The sequence below is a fragment of the Garra rufa genome, chromosome 7, assembly GCF_049309525.1.
Source record: "Garra rufa chromosome 7, GarRuf1.0, whole genome shotgun sequence".
NCBI classification, from domain to species: domain Eukaryota; kingdom Metazoa; phylum Chordata; class Actinopteri; order Cypriniformes; family Cyprinidae; genus Garra; species Garra rufa.
The window spans coordinates 34586945-34611769 of record NC_133367.1 but is presented as its reverse complement, the minus strand read 5'-3'; the positions used below and the strand labels follow the sequence as shown (position 1 = coordinate 34611769).

Here is a 24825-nt window from a genome sequence, read left to right as displayed (position 1 = left end):
AACTTAAACTCAAATTCAAAATCAACCTTAAATTCAAACTCAAATCTGTTTTACATAAAGCTAAAGCGAACACCCTACTATAAAATAAAACACATTTAAAATCATTAAATTTAAAAATAAACATAAGCCAAAAAAGCCAATAAACTCACTCAAATTTAAACTCGAATTCAAACTCAAATTTCAGTTTTTATATAAAGCTAAAGTTAACATAAAATAAAGCTTTAATTAAAACTTTAAATTAAAACTTAACCCTAAACTTAAACTCAAATTCAAACTTAAACCTAAACTTACTCATTCAAACTTACTTAAATTCAAATTTCAGTTTTTATATAAAGCTAAAGCTAACACACTACTATAAAAAATATGAACAAACTTAAAAATAAAATAAAAACATATGCCAATACATTCAAATTCAAACTCATTCAAAAGTCAAATTTAAACTCAAACTCAACCTTAAATTTAAACTCAAATTCAAACTCAAATTCAAAATTAAACTCAAACTTATTCAAATTCAAACTCAACCCTAAATTTAAACTCAAATTCAAACTTATTCAAATTCAAATTCAAATTTCAGTTTTTATATAAAGCTAAAGCTAACACCCTACTATAAAATAAAAAAATATATATTTAAAAAAAAAAACATTATAAAAAAGTAACAAACTTAAAAATAAACAAAATAAAAACGTATGCCAATACATTCAAATTCAAACTCAAAGTAAATTTAAACTCAAACTCAAACCCAACCTTAAATTTAAACTCAAATTCAAACTTGCACTCACTCATTCAAATTCAAACTCAAATTTCTGTTTTTATGTAAAGCTAAAGCTAAAACCCTATATAATTTTTTTTAATTTTATTATTATAAAAAAAAAAAAAATCATTTAAAATCATTATAAAAGCATTATTACTTAACTAAAAAAAGTAACATTTTGATAAGCCAAAAAATAAAAACATATGCCAATAAATTCAAATTCAAACTCAAACTTAAACTCCAACTTAAACTCAAATTCAAAATCAAATGTCTGTTTTTATATAAAGCTAACACCTTACTATAAAATAAATATTTTAAATCATTATAAAAAGCATTTACTTAACTAAAAAAGTAAAAAAAAATCTTAAAAATAAACAAGATATATATATATATATATATATATATAAATAAACTTAAACTCAAATTCAAACTTAAACTTAAATTCAAACTTAAACTTAAACTCAAACTCAAATTCAAACTTAAACTCAAACTCATTAAAATTCAAACTCAAATATAAAACAGTCCATCAAGTTGCAGATTTCAGCATCTAATTATGCTCTCCAAGTTGCAATACAAAAGCTCATTTGTGGGAAAGCAGTGTCACCCTCCCACAATGCACTGCAGTTAACCATCTCTATCCCATGTGCTGGGTTTGCACTGAGCCGGTATGCATGCACATGTATGTGCGTGTGATCCCACGGCACTCGCTCACGTCCTTGCTTTCAAAAACATGCTCGCACACACAGCTTTGTGTCACCGCTGGGAATCTGCCATAGCAGATCTGATGCTACAGCCCTGCGTATGTGGGCAGGTGTGTCGAAGTGCAAACGTGCAACTGTGGTCAAACTAGCACTGAAGGTCACAGTGTGTGTATGTGTGGAGATTAATGATCCTAAAGTCTGAGTCAACGTCCTGTAGTAGCAAATGTGTAATGCATGAATTACAAAAATAAAAACTGAGACAGCACACACAGAGAGACATGTTTATCTAGCCATCTATATGAGGATACACCATAGACTTGTACTGTTTTTAATATGAAGCTAATTATAAATACTATGTACTAAGCAAAACCCTGCTCAAAATTAAATAAAACGAAACTTTAACTACACAAATTATTTAGAAAATAAAATTTAATTCTAAAAGCTTAAATAAAAAATAAACAAAATGTTACTGCAAAAAGGTATAAGTACAGTTTAAGTAAAATTTATTAATATATAAATAACACAATTTTATTCTAAAAGGCAAAATAAAAATGAAATGAATTACACAAAAAGTAGTTCTGAAAACATTTAAATAAAAAAAACAAAAAACAAAAGAATGTTATTTTAAAATGGTTTAGGTAAAATATATACAAATAAAATAGAATAACACATTACACAAATAAAACAATTAAATAATTAAAAGCAAATGAAAATGTAATAAGTAAAATATATACAAAAAAATAAAAAATATATAAAAATATGAATTAAACAGTGCAAATCTAAAAAAGTTTAAGCAAAATATATACAAATGAAATAAAAAATAAAATAAATAAACAATTATAAAAAATTGAAAGTAAAATGTACAAATTAAAAAAAAAATTACACAAATTCTAACAAGACTTACGTAAAATATATAAAATATAAATATATGTTATAAAATATACAAATACAATTAAATAATACTAAATATAAAAATATGAATTACACAATTTAATTCTGAAAAAGCTTAAGTAAAATTTGTACAAATAAACTAAACAATAAAATAGTAAAAATATATTAAAATTAGATATACACAATTTAATTCTAAAAAGATTTACATAAAATATGTACAAATTAAATAAAATAAAAAATAAGACATTAAAATTACACAAATTAATTATATTTTTCTATATAAATTATATACTATTAAAAAAAAATATATATATATATATATATACACACATAATTTTTTATAGTATATATTTTTATTAAAAAATATTACATATATTATATTATATTTTTAATATAAAAAATATAAAAAATATAAATTATATATATATATATATATATATATATATATATATATATATATATATATATATATATATATATATATATATATATATATATTAGAGGTCGACCGATATTGATTTTTACCGATACCGATAGCTAGGTTGGACCACACTGGCCGATACCGATTAATTAACCGATAGTTTTTGAAAATGGATACTGAACAGCATTAAAAATAGTGATCTACTATTTTTTTTAAATACTAAACCATACTTTGTAAATGAATAAAAATATTATTTATTATATATTGATAATTAAAGTTATTTCATAGTTCATTAATGTTAAAAAAATCAGTAAATGTTGAAATTAACACACTCTAACAAGGAACAACACTTCTATTCTACAGCTTTCATTAATCTTAGTTGATGTTACAAATGGACTCATTGTCATCTTTACATTTTAACAATATGTAAAATTGCAGGTTCTACGCTTTTTGTTTATATTTGCCATCTTAAAATTACGATTTTCAATATTAACTAAATATAACCATGCCTCACATTCTCAGTTTTCAATGCACATTGCACCATTTTCATATATATAAAATTTATTTTGAGCAAAATTTACTTTTTTTTTATTATATAAGCAGGCTACTTTTTTTTTTAAACATTTACTTATTTAAAATAAGCGTTCTTTAAGTGTCGGCAAGTTTACAGAAAATAGTTATTGTTTTTTCTTTTTCGTTTGATTATTACCGATGAGATCACAGACAGTCGCTGCTTTAACCGGCTGCATTCAAACGAATGCACAGATTTATTTCGATGTATCAGATGTTTTGTCCTGCTCTGAAAACAGAACTGACTGTGTGTACATCGAAAGTATTCGAAAATCCATGTGCATTTAACCTCTTCTGCAAACAAGCTTTTTAAGACGAACAGACACAAAGAGAAAGTGAAAGTCCGTCAGTGCGCGAGTTTAGTGCATCTTATAGTACTGCATTACAAACAGCAGAAATGAAGGCATATCTAAAGTAAAACACTGCGATTGAAAGCTCACACTGTCAAACAATGCACACGTAGCTTACAGTGCAAATTCTGTGCAACGAAGCCTGCCGCGTTTCTGGCGCGCACACGTGCCATGTGCGGGAAAAACACAAGCTCAACCGGACAAAAGTGCAGCGCTGCGTTGCGCGGACAACTGGCAGGTATCTCTCTCTCTCACACACACACACACAAGACACGTCGCGTGTAGTTCAAGCAGAAATCTAAAACAGTTTATTTAATCACCAAACGGGCAAATGTTTACCTCCAGAAAGATCAAAAAACCAGCAAAGTTTAGTCTAGACAGATTAAACGGAAAGAGAAAGTGCGATCTATATCGTTAATTGCAGCCATTTCAGAAACAATTTATTTTCTGTTTTACATTTATGTTTAAATATTATTTGTTTGTGATTGTTTCAGTTTAATATATTAATTACGAAAGAAGTTTGTGTTATTTGTAAATGTCGGACGTGGTATGAATTGGACGAAAATACGCCGGGAGAATTGGAGAAGGTCAGACACAATTTGACCACTTCGTACGTTTTTATTTGTGGAAAATCCCTCCTTAAACGAATTTCGTTTTGTATAATTTTTATCTTAATTTTTAATATACATTTCTGTTAATCAGTTATTTAAATCAAATAAGAACAGGAAAATGGCATTGTGAAATAAAGTGCGTAACAAGATGCAAGCCTATGCGTTAAGGGCCTGAAGAAAAGGCTAAAACATAAATTATAGTTCTATATGAAGCATACAGACATTATTAGCGCTTCAGAAATACAAATATTTTGCTGAAATGCACAATACTCAATCTTCCAGCCCAGGGTCAAGTCTTTATGAACATTAACAATGATTTTGGACAGATATGATGTAATGTAAAACTATGGCGCGCTGTGACTTGGCAGGATTCTGTCGGCTGAATGAACACAGTTTGCTTTCTCATGTCAGGTCTTTAAATCTACAACTTTGCTGGCTAAAAATATGACTATAAATCAATACAAATATATGGTAACAATCCTGACATTAAACATTGGTCTGTGGCTTAACCTCTACTCTAAGACAGCGGAGCATGAGCGCTTCAGCAAAGAACGCAACTCGGAAAAACTATCGGCAAGGGTTTTTGCCGATAACCGATAGCTCGGCCAATCAACTATCGGTGCCGATTAATCGGCAAAACCGATAGATCGGTCGACCTCTAATATATATACACACACACACAATTTTTTATTATATATATATATAATAAAAAATTGTGTGTGTGTGTGTGTGTGTGTATATATATATATATATATATATATATATATATATATACACACACACACACACACACACATCAATAAATAATAATGTCAATAAAAGACATTAAAATTACAATTACACAATTACACACACGCATATAACATTTTAAGTAAACAACAAAACAATAATAATAACAACAACAACAACAACAACAATAATAATAGCAATTAGAACTGTACAATTTAATCCTAAAAAGATCCATGCAAAATATATAATATGCTTTTCTAAATAAAATGTAACAAAATTCAAATAAAATGTTTATGTTTTTGGAGTTGCGGTATAAAATCTCTCTCTCTCTTTTTTTTTTGGTATTGACTAGCTATCCAAGCACCCACTTACAATTATACAATTTAATTATAAAAAGATCTATGTAAATTATATCATATAAAATATACATTTCCAAATAAAATCTAATCAAAATCTAAATTACAAAAAAAAAAAACTTAGCTATCCAAGAAACCACTATAAGTTTTGTTTTATTTGCCAGTATTGTACGAGCTTTTGTTTTAAGTAAAATATATACAAGTAAAATAACAAAAAACAGTAAATGATTATGATAAATGACTAAGATTTTTTAAAAAGTAATTATAACAAACTATATATCCTTTAACACAGACATGAATGTGGCTGTTGAGCACTATGTACTGCAGCAGACCCCATTCTGCCCTGAATCTATCATGTTTAGGATCATTTAGTGTAGGACTCCCTCACAGCGCATGCTCCGTAACACACACTTTCACACGCACACACACAACATGACTCTGACCTCTGGCTACAGGAAGGTGTCTTATCAAAGTAATTCCCTGACCTGTTCACAAGCAATGCAAGGCCAAAGCCTGGCAAACACAAAACCAACCAGCTGTGTCAACACACACACACACACACACACACACACAAACACACACACACAGAGTCACTCACAGTGCTGTGGTGAAGTAAAAGCTGAGCGTTAGAGAAACAGAGAAAAAGAAAGAAAAAACGAAAAACGTCTGGGGCTGAAATATGCCATCAGTTTCAGAGCATGAGTTCGCAGACATGCCGGGGCATGATCCTCCAGAAAAAGAGGAAGATTTTTTTAGATTAGTCAAGAACAGGTCATGACATCACCTGACAAGACTTACTCGAAATCAGTCGAGAGCTTTAGCTCAAGGCAGACTGCTACCGTAAAACATGAGGAGTGTGTGTGTGTGTGTGTGTGTGTGTGTGTGTGTGTGTCTCTTAAAGTTGACCGGCTGACAGAAGTTGACACAGGAGTTTACAAAGCTGACTCTGAATTACAGCGATGGTGAAACATCTCCGAGCCAAGAGTTTTCTACAGAAGAGCTATTTCCATAGTCTATTGTCAATAGTGTATTGATATTTACAGCACAGTTCACACAGAAGTCACTTTCAAATGAAGCAGCTCTTGGTCAAACCCTTTGGTCAAATTGATTCCTATCGAAATAACTAGACCCACAAATATTCAAACAAACAACTCTAAATGGAACCCCAGCTTTACCAGCGCATAATAAAACCTAAAGGGCTTCATTCATAAATCACAAGCACGATACGCAATTTCTGTAGTTCGTAAAACAATTATTGCGTAAACCAATTTAATGCGAGTTTATCTAAGATCGTTTTAAACAATCAACTCGCAGTCCCACTTATGACTGGCTTTTTTTATTGATTTGTTGAAACAAAGTGGCAAATGAACGCTACAATAAAAAAAACTAACACTTTTTAGTATGTTTTTTTAGTATGTAGCAATTTTCGCAGAATCGATCCACAAAACATCGCACCCCTACTCATAAGTGTTACCAGAAGTATTGTAAGTTTGATTTTTAGAATTGTTGCACTGTTTATGATTCAAATGCATCAACGGCCTCGCAACTTTATGTTTGGCAAAGCTGTCATAGGTAAGACATGCGCAATTCTCTCTTGAATCGATTCTGAGCTTAGTTATTACCAGCAGATGGCACTGCGTGCTTTCAAAACAGACGTACTCTGCTTCCGTCCAGTTTACACACACACACACACACACACACACACACACACAACTTGAATTTAAAATAATCATTCATAAAGTTTGAAGCGAATTACAAGAGTGTTCACAGTGGGCCGTGTTTACATTAATCTTGCGTCATAAAAGCTGAGGCGCAAGTACAATTAACCACTCATATGACTCAAAAGTGCTCTTTTTCGTGAGTAATTATGCGTGCGGTTAAAAACTAGCCTAGAGCGCCATCTGCGAGAATCCAGACAGAATCACGATGCATTCGGAAAGTCTAATCGAATCGATTAATCATCGCACTCCTACTTATAAGTGACTTTTCTTTATCGATTTGCTGAAACAAAGTGCCAAATAAACAGATTTGGTTACAATAAACAACACTACACAACACTAATTTTTTTGTAGCATGTAGCATGTATACTGAGCGACTAAAGTAAGTTTTTTAGTATGCATGGAAAACCCTGAGTACCCGAGTACATTAGCAGAGATGCGCGGTTGTTTACAGCAGAGAATACTATGCGGAATTCTGTATCCCATAATGCAATGGGCTTTTTGACCTTCCTCGTCCAGATGACGTAACTGGATTGTCATTATTTAATCAGAAGAAGCCGAAACATTATCTTTGTAAAATTACCAGAACGGCTTAAATACCAAATACAAAAATGCACTGTTCACACAGGCAACATTTAGTCTTTTTACCGGTAAAGCACCATTCACACATCAGTTTCAAAACACCGGCAAATTATGTGATATCATTAACCGGAAATGACCTCTAAATGGCTGTGCCTCTCTGGTTGTGTTTGTAAACATGAAGAGGTAAACGCAGTCAGTGTTTTTGTTGATGATTTCAGTGCCAAACTTTCACATTTACATTCAAAACACCGGTAAATTCTGTTACATCATTAACCGGAAGTGACCTCTAAACGGCTGCGCCTCTTGGGGTTGTCTTTGTAAACATGAAAGGGTTAAAGTGGTCAGTGTTTTTGTTAATGTTTTCATTTTTGTGCCAAAAGTTCACATTCAAAATGAATTTAACAGTATTTTTGACAATACCGTAATAAATAGACAAAAAAAATAGTTTAAATAAAATAAACTTATACTAAAATTAAAATAAAAACTGAATGTCAACCATCCAATCAAAATAATAAATATTATAACAGTACAGTTAGCTGATTTTGGTTTTGTGCTTCGCTTTACATTACATTTATTAGGGCTGTGCAAAAATATCGATACATCTAACTATCGCGATAATTTCTTTTACGATAGTGTATCGATAGTCCAACCTCAAGTATCGATCCAAGTTGTGCCAAACGACCTCCTCCTCCGCTCCAGTAGATGTCGCTAACTCGCTATGAACAAAACGCTCAGCAGTACGGTATCAGAAGTAAGCAAGAGTGAGCATGGCAGAAAATATAAAAGTGCCTCCAGCTTTTAGAGCTGACGTGTGGCTGCACTTTGGTTTTAACACTGTACCAGGGAGTACTGAATTAGACATAAAAAAATGCCATTTGTAAGCTTTGCAAATCCAGTGTTTTACCCTACCATTATCTTAGGGGGCGGACCGCCCCCTTTTATTTTCGATATAACGCCAGATCACAATAGAAGTCATTTAAGGTTATCTTTCCTATAGAACAGGTCTATACGTTGTTCTTTTATTAAACAAATGTTATTTATCTTATTTACACGAAGCCATGTCATATTTCTGTCTCTACATGGTCGCGCATTTACAATGTCTCCTCCGCGAAAACACAGACGGGATCGCGGACTCCATTCATAAACTAATTTACAATAGCGCGGAATGTCACCAAATCGTCGATTTTTGGATTAATAAATCAAGAGTTGGTCTGTCACTTAATTCATATGGACTAGTGTCTGTCAAAACTGAAATGCAAAAAGACCGTTTCAATATGAATCCTGCATGTTGCGTTTGCCTCTGTATGTATGAATGGCGGAGACGCGTTTGTTTTTTTTTTTTTACTACACGCATACTGAAGCACACGTGAAGCTTCCGCTAATTTTTGGCCTTTGCATCTCACTGATAGATTGATAAACTCAATCTCCAAAGCTGCTGTGAGTGTCACTTTTACCATTTCATTTGAGAAAGCACATCATACTATACACACAAACTTCACGGCCACCTGTCAAAATAAAAGTACGGTTTAACATGTAACAACAATATTAGTCTTGTATTACTTTTGTACAGTATAATGTAAGTGTTTACATATTCCTATTTAAATAATTTACATAAAACAATATATATGATAAAAATAAATACTACAACAAGATTAACCACTTAATTGTAGAAAAAAACAACTACAATTATTATTTAAACGTTCTAAACTGAATATAATTTTTCTTCCATGTATTGATTTTAACAGTAAACCTCTGTTTGTTTGCCAAAAATTAAAAAGGGTTTATTTTTCATTTGATTAAAAATAAATGTTTATGCTTTCATTTGATTTTCAGAAAAATTAAAAGAAGAATTTCTAAAAAAAAAAAAAGAAAAAAAAGAAAAAGATTGTTGAGCGCTATTGTTCAAAATGTTAAAATAGAGAGTTTTGGACTTATTTTTTCCACTGAAATAAATGTTTTTGTCATTACACAAAGTAGGCTAAAGTGTTGGGAAAAAGTAACGTTGGCTACTCACACTGTGCAGTTCTAATGAATTGGAATGGATGGAAAATAAATTGGAATTGGAATTTTAATTCGTCTGCCGACTTTAACAAGTTGCCAATGTGCCATGCATACTAATACAAACTATTGCAATATATCACAGTATTTATTGTATCGCAATATATTGTGATATATTGTATCGTGACCCATGTATCGTGATGTAGGATTACAAATTTAAGAAATGTTGATCATATGTTCTGAAATAGCTTCACAGGAAAATCTAAAGTGAAGTATATTCTATTTAGCTTCTAAAGGTACAGATGATGACATTCTAAGAAGATCAAATCAGGCAGCCCAGGTGTCTGAGACATTAACCTTTTGTTCTCAAGCTACAGCGATGCCTTTGTCTCTATGATAATGTGAAGGTATGGGCAATACTGTCAGACTGATTGGATCAGCACCTATGCCTTTGAATGACACTGTTATGATAATGAGATCAGGGCTGGGGAACTCTGGTAACGGGCTGATTCCTGTACTGCATTTGCATGCTTTGTTTAGATTGACTCCACCTCTATGTAATCCTCCCCCTGGAAATATATTTAAACTGTATTGTATCTGACATTAGTCAGACGACTTTTGATGACTGCAGCAAACGAACAGCTAGGATCTCAATAAAGAGAAACTTCTGCTTCAAGATATCCAAAACGTCTCCTGGTCTCTGAGAAAAGTTCACAACAGTTTTGGTGCCGTGACCCGGATAGAGTTCCAGCTTCTTCACCTGAATCCAGATTGAAACAGCAAGCTCAACAGAAGATCTGCTTTCAAGACTGCATCTTTTGGAATCCAGAGCGAAACTTCCAGCTGAACAAAGATTTCCACGAATCTTCCTTTACAACCAAGGGTTGGTGAGTGCTACTCTATTCAAAAGAACCGCTAAAGACCAGTACATATAGTTATCCTCTGCGCCGTCAGAGAAGAGTTAACAGACAGCTGTAGGGTTTAGTTAACTAAGTTATCCTCTAAAGGTGTTCTTTTAGAGATGAAAAGTTACCCTCTGTTAATTCAGGGAAGTTTAGCATTACGTGCTAAAGTTGTTTATCCTCTGTTCACTCAGGGAAGATTAACATTACGTGTTAATATTTGTTATCCTCTGTTTATTCAGGGAAGGTTAACTACAGCTATTACAGTTTAGTTAACTAAGTTACCCTCTAAAGTTGTTCTTTTAGAGAAGAGTTGTTTATCCTCTGTTCACCCAGGGAAGTTTAGCATTACGTGCTAATATCTGTTATCCTCTGTTTTAAGCAGGGAAGTTTAGCCATAAAATGCTAAAATTTGTTATCCTTTGTTTTGGCAGAGAAGTTTAGCATTAAGTGCTAGTAGTTTGTGTTGTCCTCTGTTAATTCAGGGAAGGTTAACAATAGTTGATCTGTGTTAACAAGCGTACCCTCTGTTGATCAGAGAAGTTTTAGTGTTGTGATTGCGTGGTAGCAAGGAAACTCGCAAAATGGTTAGAAAGAATGCTAGGCTAATTCCAACCACAGAGAAAGGTGGACTAGCTACGCCATTATGGACAGACGATGAGTTTAAATCATTGTTAGGAGAGCATATGGACTCAATAGTGACTGAGTCAGTAAAATTTGATTTGACAAAGAAATTTGGTATTGATCCAGATAAAGTTTGGTCAATTGAAGAATGCAAAAAGGTACTCGGAACATGTATCCGAAAGAAAAACCTAAAAGGCATTATCTGCTGCCACAGAGAATTTACACTATCGTTAGCACAAGAACAGGCTCAGTGTATCACTAAGTTGAAAGAACAAAACCAACAGCTGCACACTAGATTGTCCCGTTTCACTAAAAAGGTGGGCCATAACCAGGCTTCAACCAAAAGTGATTCAAAAGACCAACAGTCAGATGAAAGCTATCCTGACTTACAGTCTTCATGTAGACCAGAAGACAGTGGCAATACTGTAACAATGGAGAAAGATGCAGTGAATTCAGTGAAGGTATGTGGTGCTAGGAGAAGATATCAGGGAATTGAGAAAATTGAAGGTGTTTCTCCAAACTCTTCTGTTGTTCCAGTACAAATGGTTGCCAAAGCGCTAAGACCTAAAGACATAGAGAGATTGTCCCAGAGCTTACCTTCAGCACGCACACATTTTTCAGAATTTAGAAGAACATTGAACAGCAAAATGCGTCTTTATGACATGTCGTTAGCAGAAGTCACACAGCTGATGTCACAAATTCTAACTGAATCTGAATTCAACAGTTTTGAGTCTGCTGTTACTTCTGAACTACAACATGCCAGTAAAGGCGATTTGAGAGAAGGTGTTTTAAAAATTCTAAAGAATATCATAGGACCCAAAACAGACTGGTCCAGAATCACTAACTGTGTGCAAAAGAAGGATGAAACTGTAAGTGAGTACACTGAAAGGTTTTGTCAGTCAGCTGCAGCATACAGTGGAATAGCTGACACTCCAGAGAAGGTGCTAGATGATAAAGGACCACTAGCTCGTACATGGTTTGATGGCCTTTTAATTGAATATAGAAATGCACTGCCTTTCTTAGATCTCACATGGTCCAATAGAACCCTGCAAAGTAACTTGGACAGGTTAGCTACTTGGGAAAGAAACTCTGATGTTAAAGCCAGAGTAAAGATTGCAGCAGCTTCCTTTAAGTTGAAAACAGAGAACCGACAGGAAAGTAAATGTCCTAAGAGAGAAGGTAGTTGTCATTACTGCGGTAAACCTGGACACTTGATGAAAGAATGCAGAAAAAACAAAAAATACGTAAAAGAAATGAACAATGTAAATCAGCTTTTACACAGTCTGCTAGCAATGCTAAAACAGCACCTCCCCACTACACCAAACTCACTGGGCAGCTTGCTGAGGTGCTAACTGCTAAGGCTGTGAATTCTTAGTTACCCCAGTAATCTACGACAAAGATGAAAGACTCTTTGTTAACACAACAAAGGGAAGTTGAATATCACTCCCCCCAAACTTGGGGACACTTGGTTAAGAACACTCAGCCATACCAGAATATTTTATTCAGTCACCCATCCTCTGTTATGATGTCTACCAGGACTGATGTTTAATTAGAGGACTGAAATGTAGTGATTGCTTTGTTTTGGAAATACATGTATTTTTTGTTCTGCTTTAGGAACTTATGTCTCACACTATACAGTGTGCACAACACTTAAAGGGACAGATTAGGACACACAAACCAGTGAGGAGCCCAGGAAAGAACCGAAGTGCAATAAGCCTCGGGGGCAAAATCCTGCGGTGAACATTTCCTGATAGGTTTTTCCCCTTTAGTACTTTCAATCCCCACCTCACTGGTCTATTAGGTGTCAAATTAAGATTAGGTTAAGAAAAAAAAAAAAAAAACACTATACGATCACTAGAATTTTAATGTAATAAATAAAACCACTATACGATCAACAGAAGTCTAAAAATGTCTATGCATGAATACTGCTGGTCTGCTGTTTCTTTGTTTTCTTTTGTTTCAGGTGTGTATGCCAAGTCATCTTCATACGCGAAACCCTGGTGTGAAGCATCACTTTAGACATGAACAAGCTTCATGAGGACAAAGAGTCATCTGAGTGAATCTACGTGGGAAACAGACTACAGAAAACAGACTTCACAGCTATTCAGGCGCCATAGACTTCAAGACTTCCACTCTTATGCTACATGATTTTCTGTGACATCATGTAGTTTGTACGACATTTTACCATCCCATTGTCGCACGTGTCAACAATTATGGTTCTGAAAAGAACTATTACACCTAAGTAAATCTAGGACAAGACACAGGATAATGTTATATGTGCCTGTAACTTTTACAAGTTACATGACTGCAAGATGGGGCTTATGTTAACCAACATAGGCTACAGAATGGACTTATGGAGGTTTAAATTTGTTTTATGTGAGAGTTATTAGAACTCTCAAAGAGGGGATTGTAGGATTACAAATTTAAGAAATGTTGATCATATGTTCTGAAATAGCTTCACAGGAAAATCTAAAGTGAAGTATATTCTATTTAGCTTCTAAAGGTACAGATGATGACATTCTAAGAAGATCAAATCAGGCAGCCCAGGTGTCTGAGACATTAACCTTTTGTTCTCAAGCTACAGCGATGCCTTTGTCTCTATGATAATGTGAAGGTATGGGCAATACTGTCAGACTGATTGGATCAGCACCTATGCCTTTGAATGACACTGTTATGATAATGAGATCAGGGCTGGGGAACTCTGGTAACGGGCTGATTCCTGTACTGCATTTGCATGCTTTGTTTAGATTGACTCCACCTCTATGTAATCCTCCCCCTGGAAATATATTTAAACTGTATTGTATCTGACATTAGTCAGACGACTTTTGATGACTGCAGCAAACGAACAGCTAGGATCTCAATAAAGAGAAACTTCTGCTTCAAGATATCCAAAACGTCTCCTGGTCTCTGAGAAAAGTTCACAACAGTGATATGTATCGTATCGTGAGGCCCTTGCCAATACACAGCCCTAACATTTATACATTTGGATAACGCTTTTATCCAAAGTGACTTACAGTAGATTGCATTAAAGGTACACATTTTTATCGTTTTTTGCTTTCCCCGTGAATCGAACCTATGACTTTGGTGTTGCTAGAATCATGCTCTACTGTTTGAGTTATAGGATAGCCTGAACTTGCAAAGATCACATCGGTAAGCCACTCACTGAATTAAACAATGTAATAAGGTCACATAGTCAAAAAAAGAAAAGTGCAATTTTAGGCCCAGCTCTAACATCTGGTCCCAGTCCAGCAGCCTTCTCTCCTCTCTCATGGTTTTCTTGTCTGCCCTCCTACTTTCCTGTCTAAATAAAGGCAAAAAAGCCTAAAAATATATTTTCAAAAACAGCCGGCAGTATATAGCAAGCTAGTTTTCCATTCCAAACGTCTTCTATACACAGAACAAACTTCTTTTGGCAAAGGCAAACCAGCGGTGTTTACTTGTGCGCCTCTTTAGCGATTTCAAATTTACGTCAAAAATGTCTTTCACACCTCTTCAATCACAACCCAGACATAATGGATGTTGAAAGATATGTCTAAAGCCTCAAGGCTGTGTGTATCTGTACCCGCATAGATGTGTTTTGTGGCTGAAGTTTCTCAACCGACTGGACAAACCCGTCCATCTCAAGCAGACTCATGACCTCAGAGTTACAGCGCGGCATGAGAAAGAGAGGAATGAGGACAGACGACATAAGCGTTCAACGCACTCCGGCTTAAACTCTGTGCCCTCAATGTATATATACTGAGAGTATATGTACATGACACAAAAACGTTGCAAGAATTATGACTGTTTACACATGTCGACATGACTAAATGGAGGAAGGGAATTTCTTTCCCAAATAAAGAGCTTGTCTATATCTTCTGGCACGAGTGTGTCCATGTGTGTGAGCAGGGTTGGGCTCCTTATCTGCAAGAACACACTCCCATCTGCTCCACCAACACAACTTGCACTGGTAGTATATGGCTGGCTCATATAGCTTTACAAAAATATATATGTTGCCATTCAATATAACTGACTTTAAAATGTACATCTTTTTCAGTCTATTTTATTAGAGAGGAACCACGATTTTGATCAAACAGCCTAGTAGGATACTGTAAACAATCTGGTCACACTACACATGACGTAACATAAACAGCTATATTTAGTAACTATTCACACACGCAAACGCATATATGGGATAACACATACATCCGATTCATGTCAAATTAAATTCAAAGTGACTTTGTAATGCAAAAATGTTAATTATTTTACCAAAATAAGAGGGATCATACAAAATGCATGTTTTTTTTTTTTATTTAGTACTGACCTGAACAAGATATTTCACATAAAATGTTTACATATAGTCCACAAGAGAAAATAGTTGAATTTATAAAAATTACCTCGTTCAAAAGTTTACATACACTTGATTTTTAATACTGTGTTGTTACCTGAATCATCCACAGCTGTGTTTTTTGTTTAGTGATAGTTGTTCATTAATCCCTTGTTTGTCCTGAACAGTTAAACTGCCTGCTGTTCTTCAGAAAAGCCCTTCAGGTCCCACAAATTCTTTGGTTTTTCAGCATTTTTGTGAATTTGAACCCTATCCAACAATGACTGTATGATTTTGAGAATTTTCTTTTCACACTGAGGACAACTGAGAGACTCATATACAACTATTACAGAAGGTTCAAACGCTCACTGATGCTCCAGAAGGGGAAACAATGCATTAAGAGCCAGGGGGTGAAAACCTTTGAACAGAATGTGCGCGTTTTTCTTATTTTGCCTATATATCATATTTTCATTGAGTACTGCCCTTCGGAAGCTACAAAAGAAACATACATGTTTCCCAGAAGGCAAAGTAAGTTAAATTTACACTGATCTTCAAATTCCAAAAGTTTTCACCCCCTGGCTCTTAAAGGAACACTCCACTTTTTTTGGAAATAGGCTCATTCTCCAACTCCCCCCGAGTTAATAAGTTGATTTTTACCGTTTTGAAATCCATTCAGCCGTTCTCCTGTTCTGGCGATATCACTTTTAGCATAGCTTAGCATAGATCATTGAATCCTATTAGATCAATAGCATCACGTTCAAAAATGACCAACGAGTTTCGATATTTGTCCTATTTAAAACTTGACTCTTCTGCAGTTATATCGTGTACTAAGACCGGTGGAAATGCAAAGCAACAAATTTTCTAGGCTGATAAGATTAGGAACTACACTCCCATTCCGGCGTAACAGTCAAGGAAGTTTGCTGCCGTAATATGGCCGAAGCTAATCTTATCAGCCTAGAAAATTGAAGCTTTGCATTTCCACCGGTCTTAGTACACGATATAACTACAGAAGAGTCAAGTTTTAAATACAACAAATATCGAAACTCGTTGGTCATTTTTGAACGTGACGTTAAAAAAAGGTAGTAAGGACATTGTTAAAACAGTCCATGTGACTGTGGTTCAACCTTGATTTTGAATAACAGAGGCTTTCTAGAACTGATTCACAGAAAATATTCAAACCTGACTCTGAGACCATTTTCGCGGCTTAATTTCTTAACCCCATCAAGTATCATATTTGATTTGCACATTTCAAAAGCCTTTAAATTATTAACACGATCAAAACTTTGCCGAAAAACCTGTTGTCCACAATCTACTACATGCCTTCTGTCATCTGATTGATGATTTATACTGTTTTACCACGTAACTGTACGACTTTGTCGTACGCCAAACTTTACGGAGTTAAAAGTTATGCTTTTCTATCCGTCCTAATGCTTTCAGACTTGCAAGAAAGCTAAGAGTAAATGTAGAAGATCTATAGTTTCTTAACTTAACGGCCAAGTAAAAAGCACAATAAAATCACTGTAAACGTAAAAAGCAAACAATAAATGTGAAAATAAAATACATCTTGGGCTTTCTTACTACATTTGTATTGACAAGAGCCAGATCACAGTCCCACAATGCACATTTTGGAGCCCCCCCTGCCATCGCCACCACTAACAGAGGGAAATTTGGTAGACTAACATTAGACAACTGGGGTTGGGTGCTACGGTTAACTGCAAGATACTCGCATTAAAAAGTGAAACAGGCAGGAGGAAATAAACACTAATATAATTGGTTTGTAATTAAACTCAATGTTCCGCAGTGATAATTACCAGCTCTGTTTGTTTCACAGTGTGGCAACACAACAGTCGAAAACGGATTATAGCTGAATTATGCACATCATGCAAATATGAAAGCACACCTGCACACAAATGCAAAGCCAAGCATAGGCTAGAATTCAAAAAGCTTGGGGTCAGTCATTTTCTTTAAGAAATTAATACTTTTATTCAGTAAGGATGCATTAAATTGATCAAAAGTGAGAATAAAGGAGTTTATAATTATACAAATGATTTCTATTTCTGTTTTTTTTTTCCTATTTAGCAAAGAAAAATGATCAATGTTGAAAACAGTTGTGCGTAATGAATAATAAATGTTAATTTAAGATGCAAATCAGCAAATTAGAACATTTCTGAAGGATCATGTAACGCTGAAGACTAAAGTAATGATGCTGAAAAATCATTTTTAAATATATTTAAACACAAAAAATAATTAATCACTAATCATATTTTCACAATATTATTTTTTTTATTGTTTTTGATCAGATAAACACAGCCTTGAGCATAAAAGACAATTATAATAAAATTATTTTTTTAAATGTTACCAACTGCAAAATTACACGCTGCAGTTCATATTAATAATACGCAACATAAACATAAATAATATTCTATGAAATACACTAACAGTCAAAAGTTTCTGAACAAGATGTATGATGTTTTTTTTATCTTTTTAAAGTATTTGATCCAAAGTACAACAAAAACAGTACAAATTTGATATATTTTTACTATTTAAAATAACTATTTTCTATTTAAATATATTTTAAAAGGTAATTTATTCCTGTGATTTCAAAGCTGAATTTTTAGTATCATTACTCCAGTCACACGATCCTTCAGAAATCATTGTAATATTCTGATTTGCTGCTCAAAAAACATTTTTTATTGTTATTATGTTGAAAACAGCTGAGTATAATATTTTCAGGTTTCTTTGATGATTAGAAAGTTCAGAAGAACAGCATAAATCTTTTACAACATTATAAATGTCTTAATCATCAATTTGGTCAATTTAAAAGCATCCTTGCTTAAAAAAAATAAAATAAAATAAAAAAGTATTAATTTCTAAAATTATTTCAGATAAATGCTGATCTGTGGATCTTTATATTCATCAAAGAATCCTGAAAAAAAAAATACTGAACTGTTATAAATATTGAAAATAAATCTGCATATTAGTATGATTTCTGAAGAATCATGTGACACTGAAGACTGGAGTAATGATGCTGAAAATGTAGCTTTAAATAACTGGAATAAATTACATTTTAAAATATATTCAAATAAAAAAAAGAGTTACTTTAAATAGTAAAAATATTAAAACATTTTTTACTGTTTTTGCCGTACTTTGAAATCAAACAAATGCAAAATCGTACTGTTCAAAAACTTTTGACTGGTAGTGTATAATATTTGGGCAGACTCACACAGATGCCGATTTGCAGTAAAAATGGGCTAGAAGTTATTCATTCGTTCTCTAAGACAGTTGGCAATTTCACAAACATAAGTGATTGTGAAAGTTTGTTTTATTGTTGGTATCATGAGCTTCTAACCCTAGAACATACTAAAAATACTTTTATAGCTCGTGTCTAGTCTGAAAACCGAAAACACACATTAAGAGTGTACAGACGGGTGAGACCACAGCCAGGTACTGACCAGGGAAAACGCTCGAAATAGAAACGCTTGTGGTGAGACAGACAGTGACGCATCTCTCACGCATCTGGGCTACTAGCGAGTCTCATTGTTCGCACCCGTCCACCGATCGGAATCAGACAGTCACTTGGGGTGACAAGACTGGCACTGGGGCAAAGGGCCATTTGCGAAACCGTCCGGTCCATCACATGGACACAAACATCAGCTTTACTTCATTTCAACTTTGAGAAACACCTAAACTGGAATGGACTTCAACAAGTGCACCAGACTTGTTTAGAATAGAATCTAAACATGCTGCAACAAATACAAGACCGGTTTTGTAGACCATAAAGTTTATAAACACCATTATGATTTACCCATCTCTGACTGACAAGAGGATGAAGTAATATAGTCGATAAAGAGGGAGGAGATCCCGAGAGGTTCAGTTCAGGAACGAAATCAGAGTTCAGATTAAGGACACGGGCTGGAGAGAGGCTTAGAGTAGGATGAGGAGAAAGAAAAAATAGAGACCTCAGCTTGCGTCTGTCACTACGACTTTAAATCAACAGCTCTGCTGGATGCGGCCATTTATATAGGCACTGATGCTATTGAGAAAGCAGAAGCGTGAATGCGTGGCGACTGTGTCAAAGGGAGGCCACAATAAAAGAGCTACAACAGCAATACAATAGAGCTACAGACGAACAACAACGAGGCTTCAATGACACAGAGAGTCTACAGTTGAGATACAAACGAGATTATATGAGAGAGCGGTCAAAAATTGATGGGATATTTATTACCAATTATATTTTTTGGTTGCAATATGTGACCCTGGACCACAAAAACTCTTAAGTAGCACAGGTATATTTGTAGCAATAGCTAATGGTGAAAATTATCGATTTTTCTTTTATGCCAAAAATCATTAGGATATTAAGATCATGTTTCATGAACACATGAAACTTCATTTTTGATTAGTGATATGCATTGCTAAGAACTTCATTTGGACAACTTTAAAGGCGATTTTCTCAATATTTTGATTTATGTGCACCCTCAGATTGCACATTTTCAAATAGTTGTATCTCAGCCAAATATTGTCCTATTCTAACAAACCATACATCAATGGAAACCTTACTTGTATACATTTTAAATTTAAAAAAAAATTGACCCTTATGACTGGTTTTGTCATTCAGGGTCACATATGTTCATTTTCATTCTTACAATTTCGTATTATTGCACTGCAGTTTCTAATAAAACCAAACTGGTTTTAATGATGCAACAAAGCTCCTTTTTTTAGCATTTGGCACTTGGTGAGTGTTAATTTTGGACTGCGTTTAAAGCCCTTTATACAGAGTCCTGAAAGGACATGTCTCCAGACTGCAGAAAATGTCGAAAACAATCAGCATTTTCCAGTTCTTCTACAGTTACACTACCAGTCAAAAGTTTTTGAACAGTAAGATTGTCGCTTCTGCTCACCAAGCCTGCATTCATTTGATCCAAAACACAGCAAAAGCAGGAATATTGTGAAATATTTTTACTTTACTTTAAGTATTTAAATGTTTTAAAACGTAATTCATTCCTGTGATTTCAAATTTTCAGCATCATTACTTATCATTACTCAGTTTTCAGTGACATATGATCCTTCAGAAATCATTCTAACATTGCTGTTCAAGAAACATTTATTATAATCAATACTTAAAACAGTTAAGTATTTTATCAGGATTCTTTGATGAATAGAAAGATCCAAAGATCAGCATTTATCTGAAATAAAGCTTTTGCAATATTATACACCGACCATACCATTCAAAAGCTTCAGTCAGTAGAAAATAAATGATAGAAATTAATACTTTTATTAAGCAAGAATGCTTTAAATTGATTAAAAGTGATGATAAAGAAGACATTTATAATGTTACAAAAGATTTCTGTTTCAGATAAATTTCAAGGGTTCAAATACACAAAAATGCTAAAAAACTAAAGAAATTCTGGGACCTGAAGGACGTTTTTGGGGACTCAAGAACAAGGGACTTATGAACAACAACAAAAAACACAGCTGTGGATCATTCAAGTAACAACACCGTTTTAAAAATAAAGTGCATGTAAACTTTAAAGGGGTTTATGTGAAATATCTTATTCAGGTTAGTACTAAATAAAAATCAACATGCATTTTGTATAATCCCTCTTATTTACATTTATATTAACATTCCGCAGATTCTGCAAGGTATGTAAAACAAAAAAAGGATATTGTTCTTGTGTCTTACCTTTCAGCTGATCAGTAACACTTTGCCCGACACGCTCCATCACTCGTCCATCCTCCCTCTCATAACGGTCGTCCAAAAAACTTGCTGTGACTTCCGACAAGTGCACCTTTCCCGCCACACCCAGCTGCTCCATAAGATTGGCCAAGTTGACATCATTAGACCAAACATCAAACTTAAAGCGCTTCATTCCCAGAATGCCGCAGAGCACGGTGCCGGTGTGCACGCCGACGCGCATGTCCACAGTCTCCGACATCTCCTGGCAGAACTGCTCGATGGCCTGGATCATCCCGAGCCCCATTTCCACACAGCAGTACGCGTGATCGGGAAGCGGATTAGGGCAGCCCGCCACACAATAATAGCAATCTCCTAGAGTGCTGATCTTCTCGCAGCGGGTCAACTCACATAGACGGTCGAAGCGACCAAAGAGGTCGTTTAGCAGTCCCACCAGTGCAGGGGCGGACTTGTTGGCACTCATTTTGGTGAACCCCACGATGTCAGCGAAGAGGATGCTCACCCGCTCCATGCGCTTCATGTTGAAGGGCCTGAAGATGATTTGTCCACGAGGAATAGAGTTCTTCTTACGTTTGTTGCTTTTGGGGCTGGACGAGGTCGCAGCGGATGTGGTGGCGACGGAGCAGGTACCTGCGCTGTATCGTTTCCCAGAGCTCTCGCTTTCCTCGTCTCCTTGCTTCATGAGCTCATCCGCCACCAGCCGCGGCATCACGGAATGGATCATTCGCTCCTTCAGCGCTTTTTCAACCTCTAGATCCTTCCCGTGCATGATTGCCTGGCCTACCTTGAGAAAGGTACTCCGAGAGCGCACTTCGGACATGATGAATATTTGGATGCCGATGATATGCGCACACAGGTGCAGCAGGACTTTACCGGGCACAAGCCAACTCAAGTCCGACCTTTCTGACCCTACGTAGCTATCGTCCATTTGGGCAAGGTGCAACCAGCCTAAAGCCTCATAGAGGACAGAATACAGCAGGCCGAGAAGCACCGACATGTACAGAGGCAAATGCAACACACTGTACAACAAAAGCAGCACCTCCATACAGAGGGAGAATGTCCCGACGGGTGATATACACGGAGCATTTTGAGACATAGGTAGTAGTGACTGATTGCCTGGTTTTTGGACATCAAAATGGGCAAAGTGAGCAGTTTGGGTTTGAGGCGCCAAGGTGATCCCAAACATGATCACTGTAAGTAAAAAGGACGTGTGGTTGTAGAAACGCGCATACGGCCTTGAGAACGTAAACCAGAGGAGGAGTAGGCACAGTATGAAAAATCCTGCCGTGGGAACCAAGAAGTTTGCAGGGTCACACCTGGTGCTATTGATCCCGAAGTATATCCCCCACAGGAGCGCAGCGGTGGCCAGGTAAAACAGGATGTAGCGGAATCTTCTCTGCATCTGTGGAAAGCAGCGTTCCCTGCACGCCTCCTCCAGAATGGACGAGTCAAACTTGGGGTCCCAGCACTGCGCAGCGGACCTCTCAAACAGCGGCGGCACTCTTCTCGGACTGCTTAGATGAGTCATCATAGCCCTGGGAACACCCAAATCCCCTGAGCTGCAGCTTGATGAAATACTGTATTTGCAAGGCTTGGAGGAGCCCATGTTGACCGGGTCACCCACCTGTTGATTACAGCTGTCGGTTATCCGCACCGTAACAGCTCCCCCTTCGCTGTCGCACCTCACCTCTGTCTTGTGGAGCGGCTGGTGCTGCTCTGGCAATGCCATGGCGATAAGACAACAATCAACTTTAATGATCACATATCATCTACTGCTGACAAGCACAGAGGAAGTGACACTTGATTCTTACCAGTAGAAAAAGCACAGTTAGTATCTGATGAAAAAAAAAAAAAAAAGAAGTCCAGCCAGAAGTGGTGCATTCACTATGAAGATAGACCGTCTTGGACTCTTGAGCAGTTCCTTATCCGTGCTGGGATTACGTCAGCACTCAGATTCCATTATATTCTATGGCTCAGTGGCGCGTGAACGCGCATGTGTGTACTCTTGCTCTGTACGCGCGACCGAGACTGACGCGCTGTCATCCGCTCGATCCTGGTTTTCAGAGCACATCGTTTTAAAAATGAACTGAGGACCACAGGAACAAGCACGTATCGTTAAAACAGGTTGGTTAGTTTAGATAGGGTGTTCTGAAAGGCTTTCAAATGAGTTTTTTTATCCAGTCAACACCGTCCCTCAAACACCCTCTCCAATGCTCGACTATGTTTGAATTTTCTTTCCCTTTCCGAATGACATGCAAAGGTAATACAAGTTTATATTTCATATTTCCAAACGCCAGATGTCACACATTTATTGTATTCATGTCAGTTTGAAGTCAGTGAACACCAACCGTAACGGTTGCTGTTCGTTAAAGCGTATTAGCTGTTTTAAAAGGCGCCAGTTTTTCTGAGAGAAAACTTTTTAAATGCGCCACTCTTCCCTTTTAACGGTCAAAAAACACGGAGAATGGACTCAAAAACATCTAACGATGTATTCCCTTAGATTCTGGCATCAGGAACAACAATACTGGTACTTGTATTCCGTAAAGTGAGCAAAAATAAACGCCTGAAGGTAAGACCCAAAAGCTACCCGTGTGTTTTTCCGTCAAAACTCAAGGCAGCTCCCGTTACTGCCCCACTTCTGCCCCGTCGAGGGTCAGAAGACGGCCTATTCCCATGGAGGAGCCCCGTCCTTTCCTGCACACCCACTCCGGATGTCAACCGTGAATACTCCAGCTTTCAAAGCGCATTAAAACACTTCCAAGCTCAAGTTGACGTCGTGACAACTTCGCGGGAGCGTGCATATCTGCCAACTCCAGAAGACGAATAATACTTATGATTCAACTTCCAAGAAGAAAATACTGATGACATCGAGGCAAAGTGTGCTTTGGATAAGTATGTCCTTGTTTGTGTTTAATCCCTTTTAACCAGTTCCTTGGAGGCGAGCTCAAATCATTTCAACGCAAAGTGTTCAAAATGAACACGAAAGTTTTCTTCTTTTCTCCCCCAGGCCTCAAGTCGTTTGATCGGGCTGCCAGTTGAACACTCGTGGAGTTGAGGGAAAGAATGAGCGCTCACACTCCACTGCTTGAAATCCCACGCCGACGCTCCTCCAGCATTATCCGCCTCTTTAATCCCCACTTTGTCCGTTTAGCATTCCTCCGAAACTCCGTTCAAGTCCGCTTTTTTTCACGGGCAAGCTCATGCCAGGCGAGCGCACCGCAGCTGTGTCGCGTTGCGTCCTCTTCCGTTCGCTCTCGGTTCTCCTCCCCGTCTGCACGAGCCTGTTGAAGGCAACGGCGGTGTCGTGAGAGCCGGACGGCTTCAGGTAGGAGTTGAACACCGCTGGCTGGCGCTTACCCTGGCGCTGCGTTCGCCAGCAGCACCACCATGTTCTGAGCACACTCGGAAAAGATGGTTGTGGGCGTGCGGTGGGGTGGACAACTTGACTACAATGTTGAAATACAGGGGAGGGGGCAAGTCGCTGGGGAGCGCGCACGCAGGGCTCTTTGGCGGCGGCGCGCACGCATGTGAACGGCTTCTTACTCAAGTTTGACTGATGCCGTCTTGGCGTGGAGTGTGATGTGATGTCATCGAACGAACAGGTACGTTTAGTGTAATTATGC

General features: G+C 36.2%; 1 protein-coding gene across 1 annotated transcript in view; it reads right to left on the bottom strand.

The window, feature by feature from the left end:
- The window catches only part of adcy9 (adenylate cyclase 9), a 56499-nt gene extending 33568 nt beyond the window's left edge, over nt 1-22931 (bottom strand). The window contains exon 1 of the mRNA XM_073843810.1: nt 21191-22931. Within this exon, the coding sequence (XP_073699911.1) occupies nt 21191-22931 (1741 nt within the window). The remainder of the gene's footprint in view (nt 1-21190) is intronic.
- Nucleotides 22932-24825: the final 1894 nt, after the last annotated feature.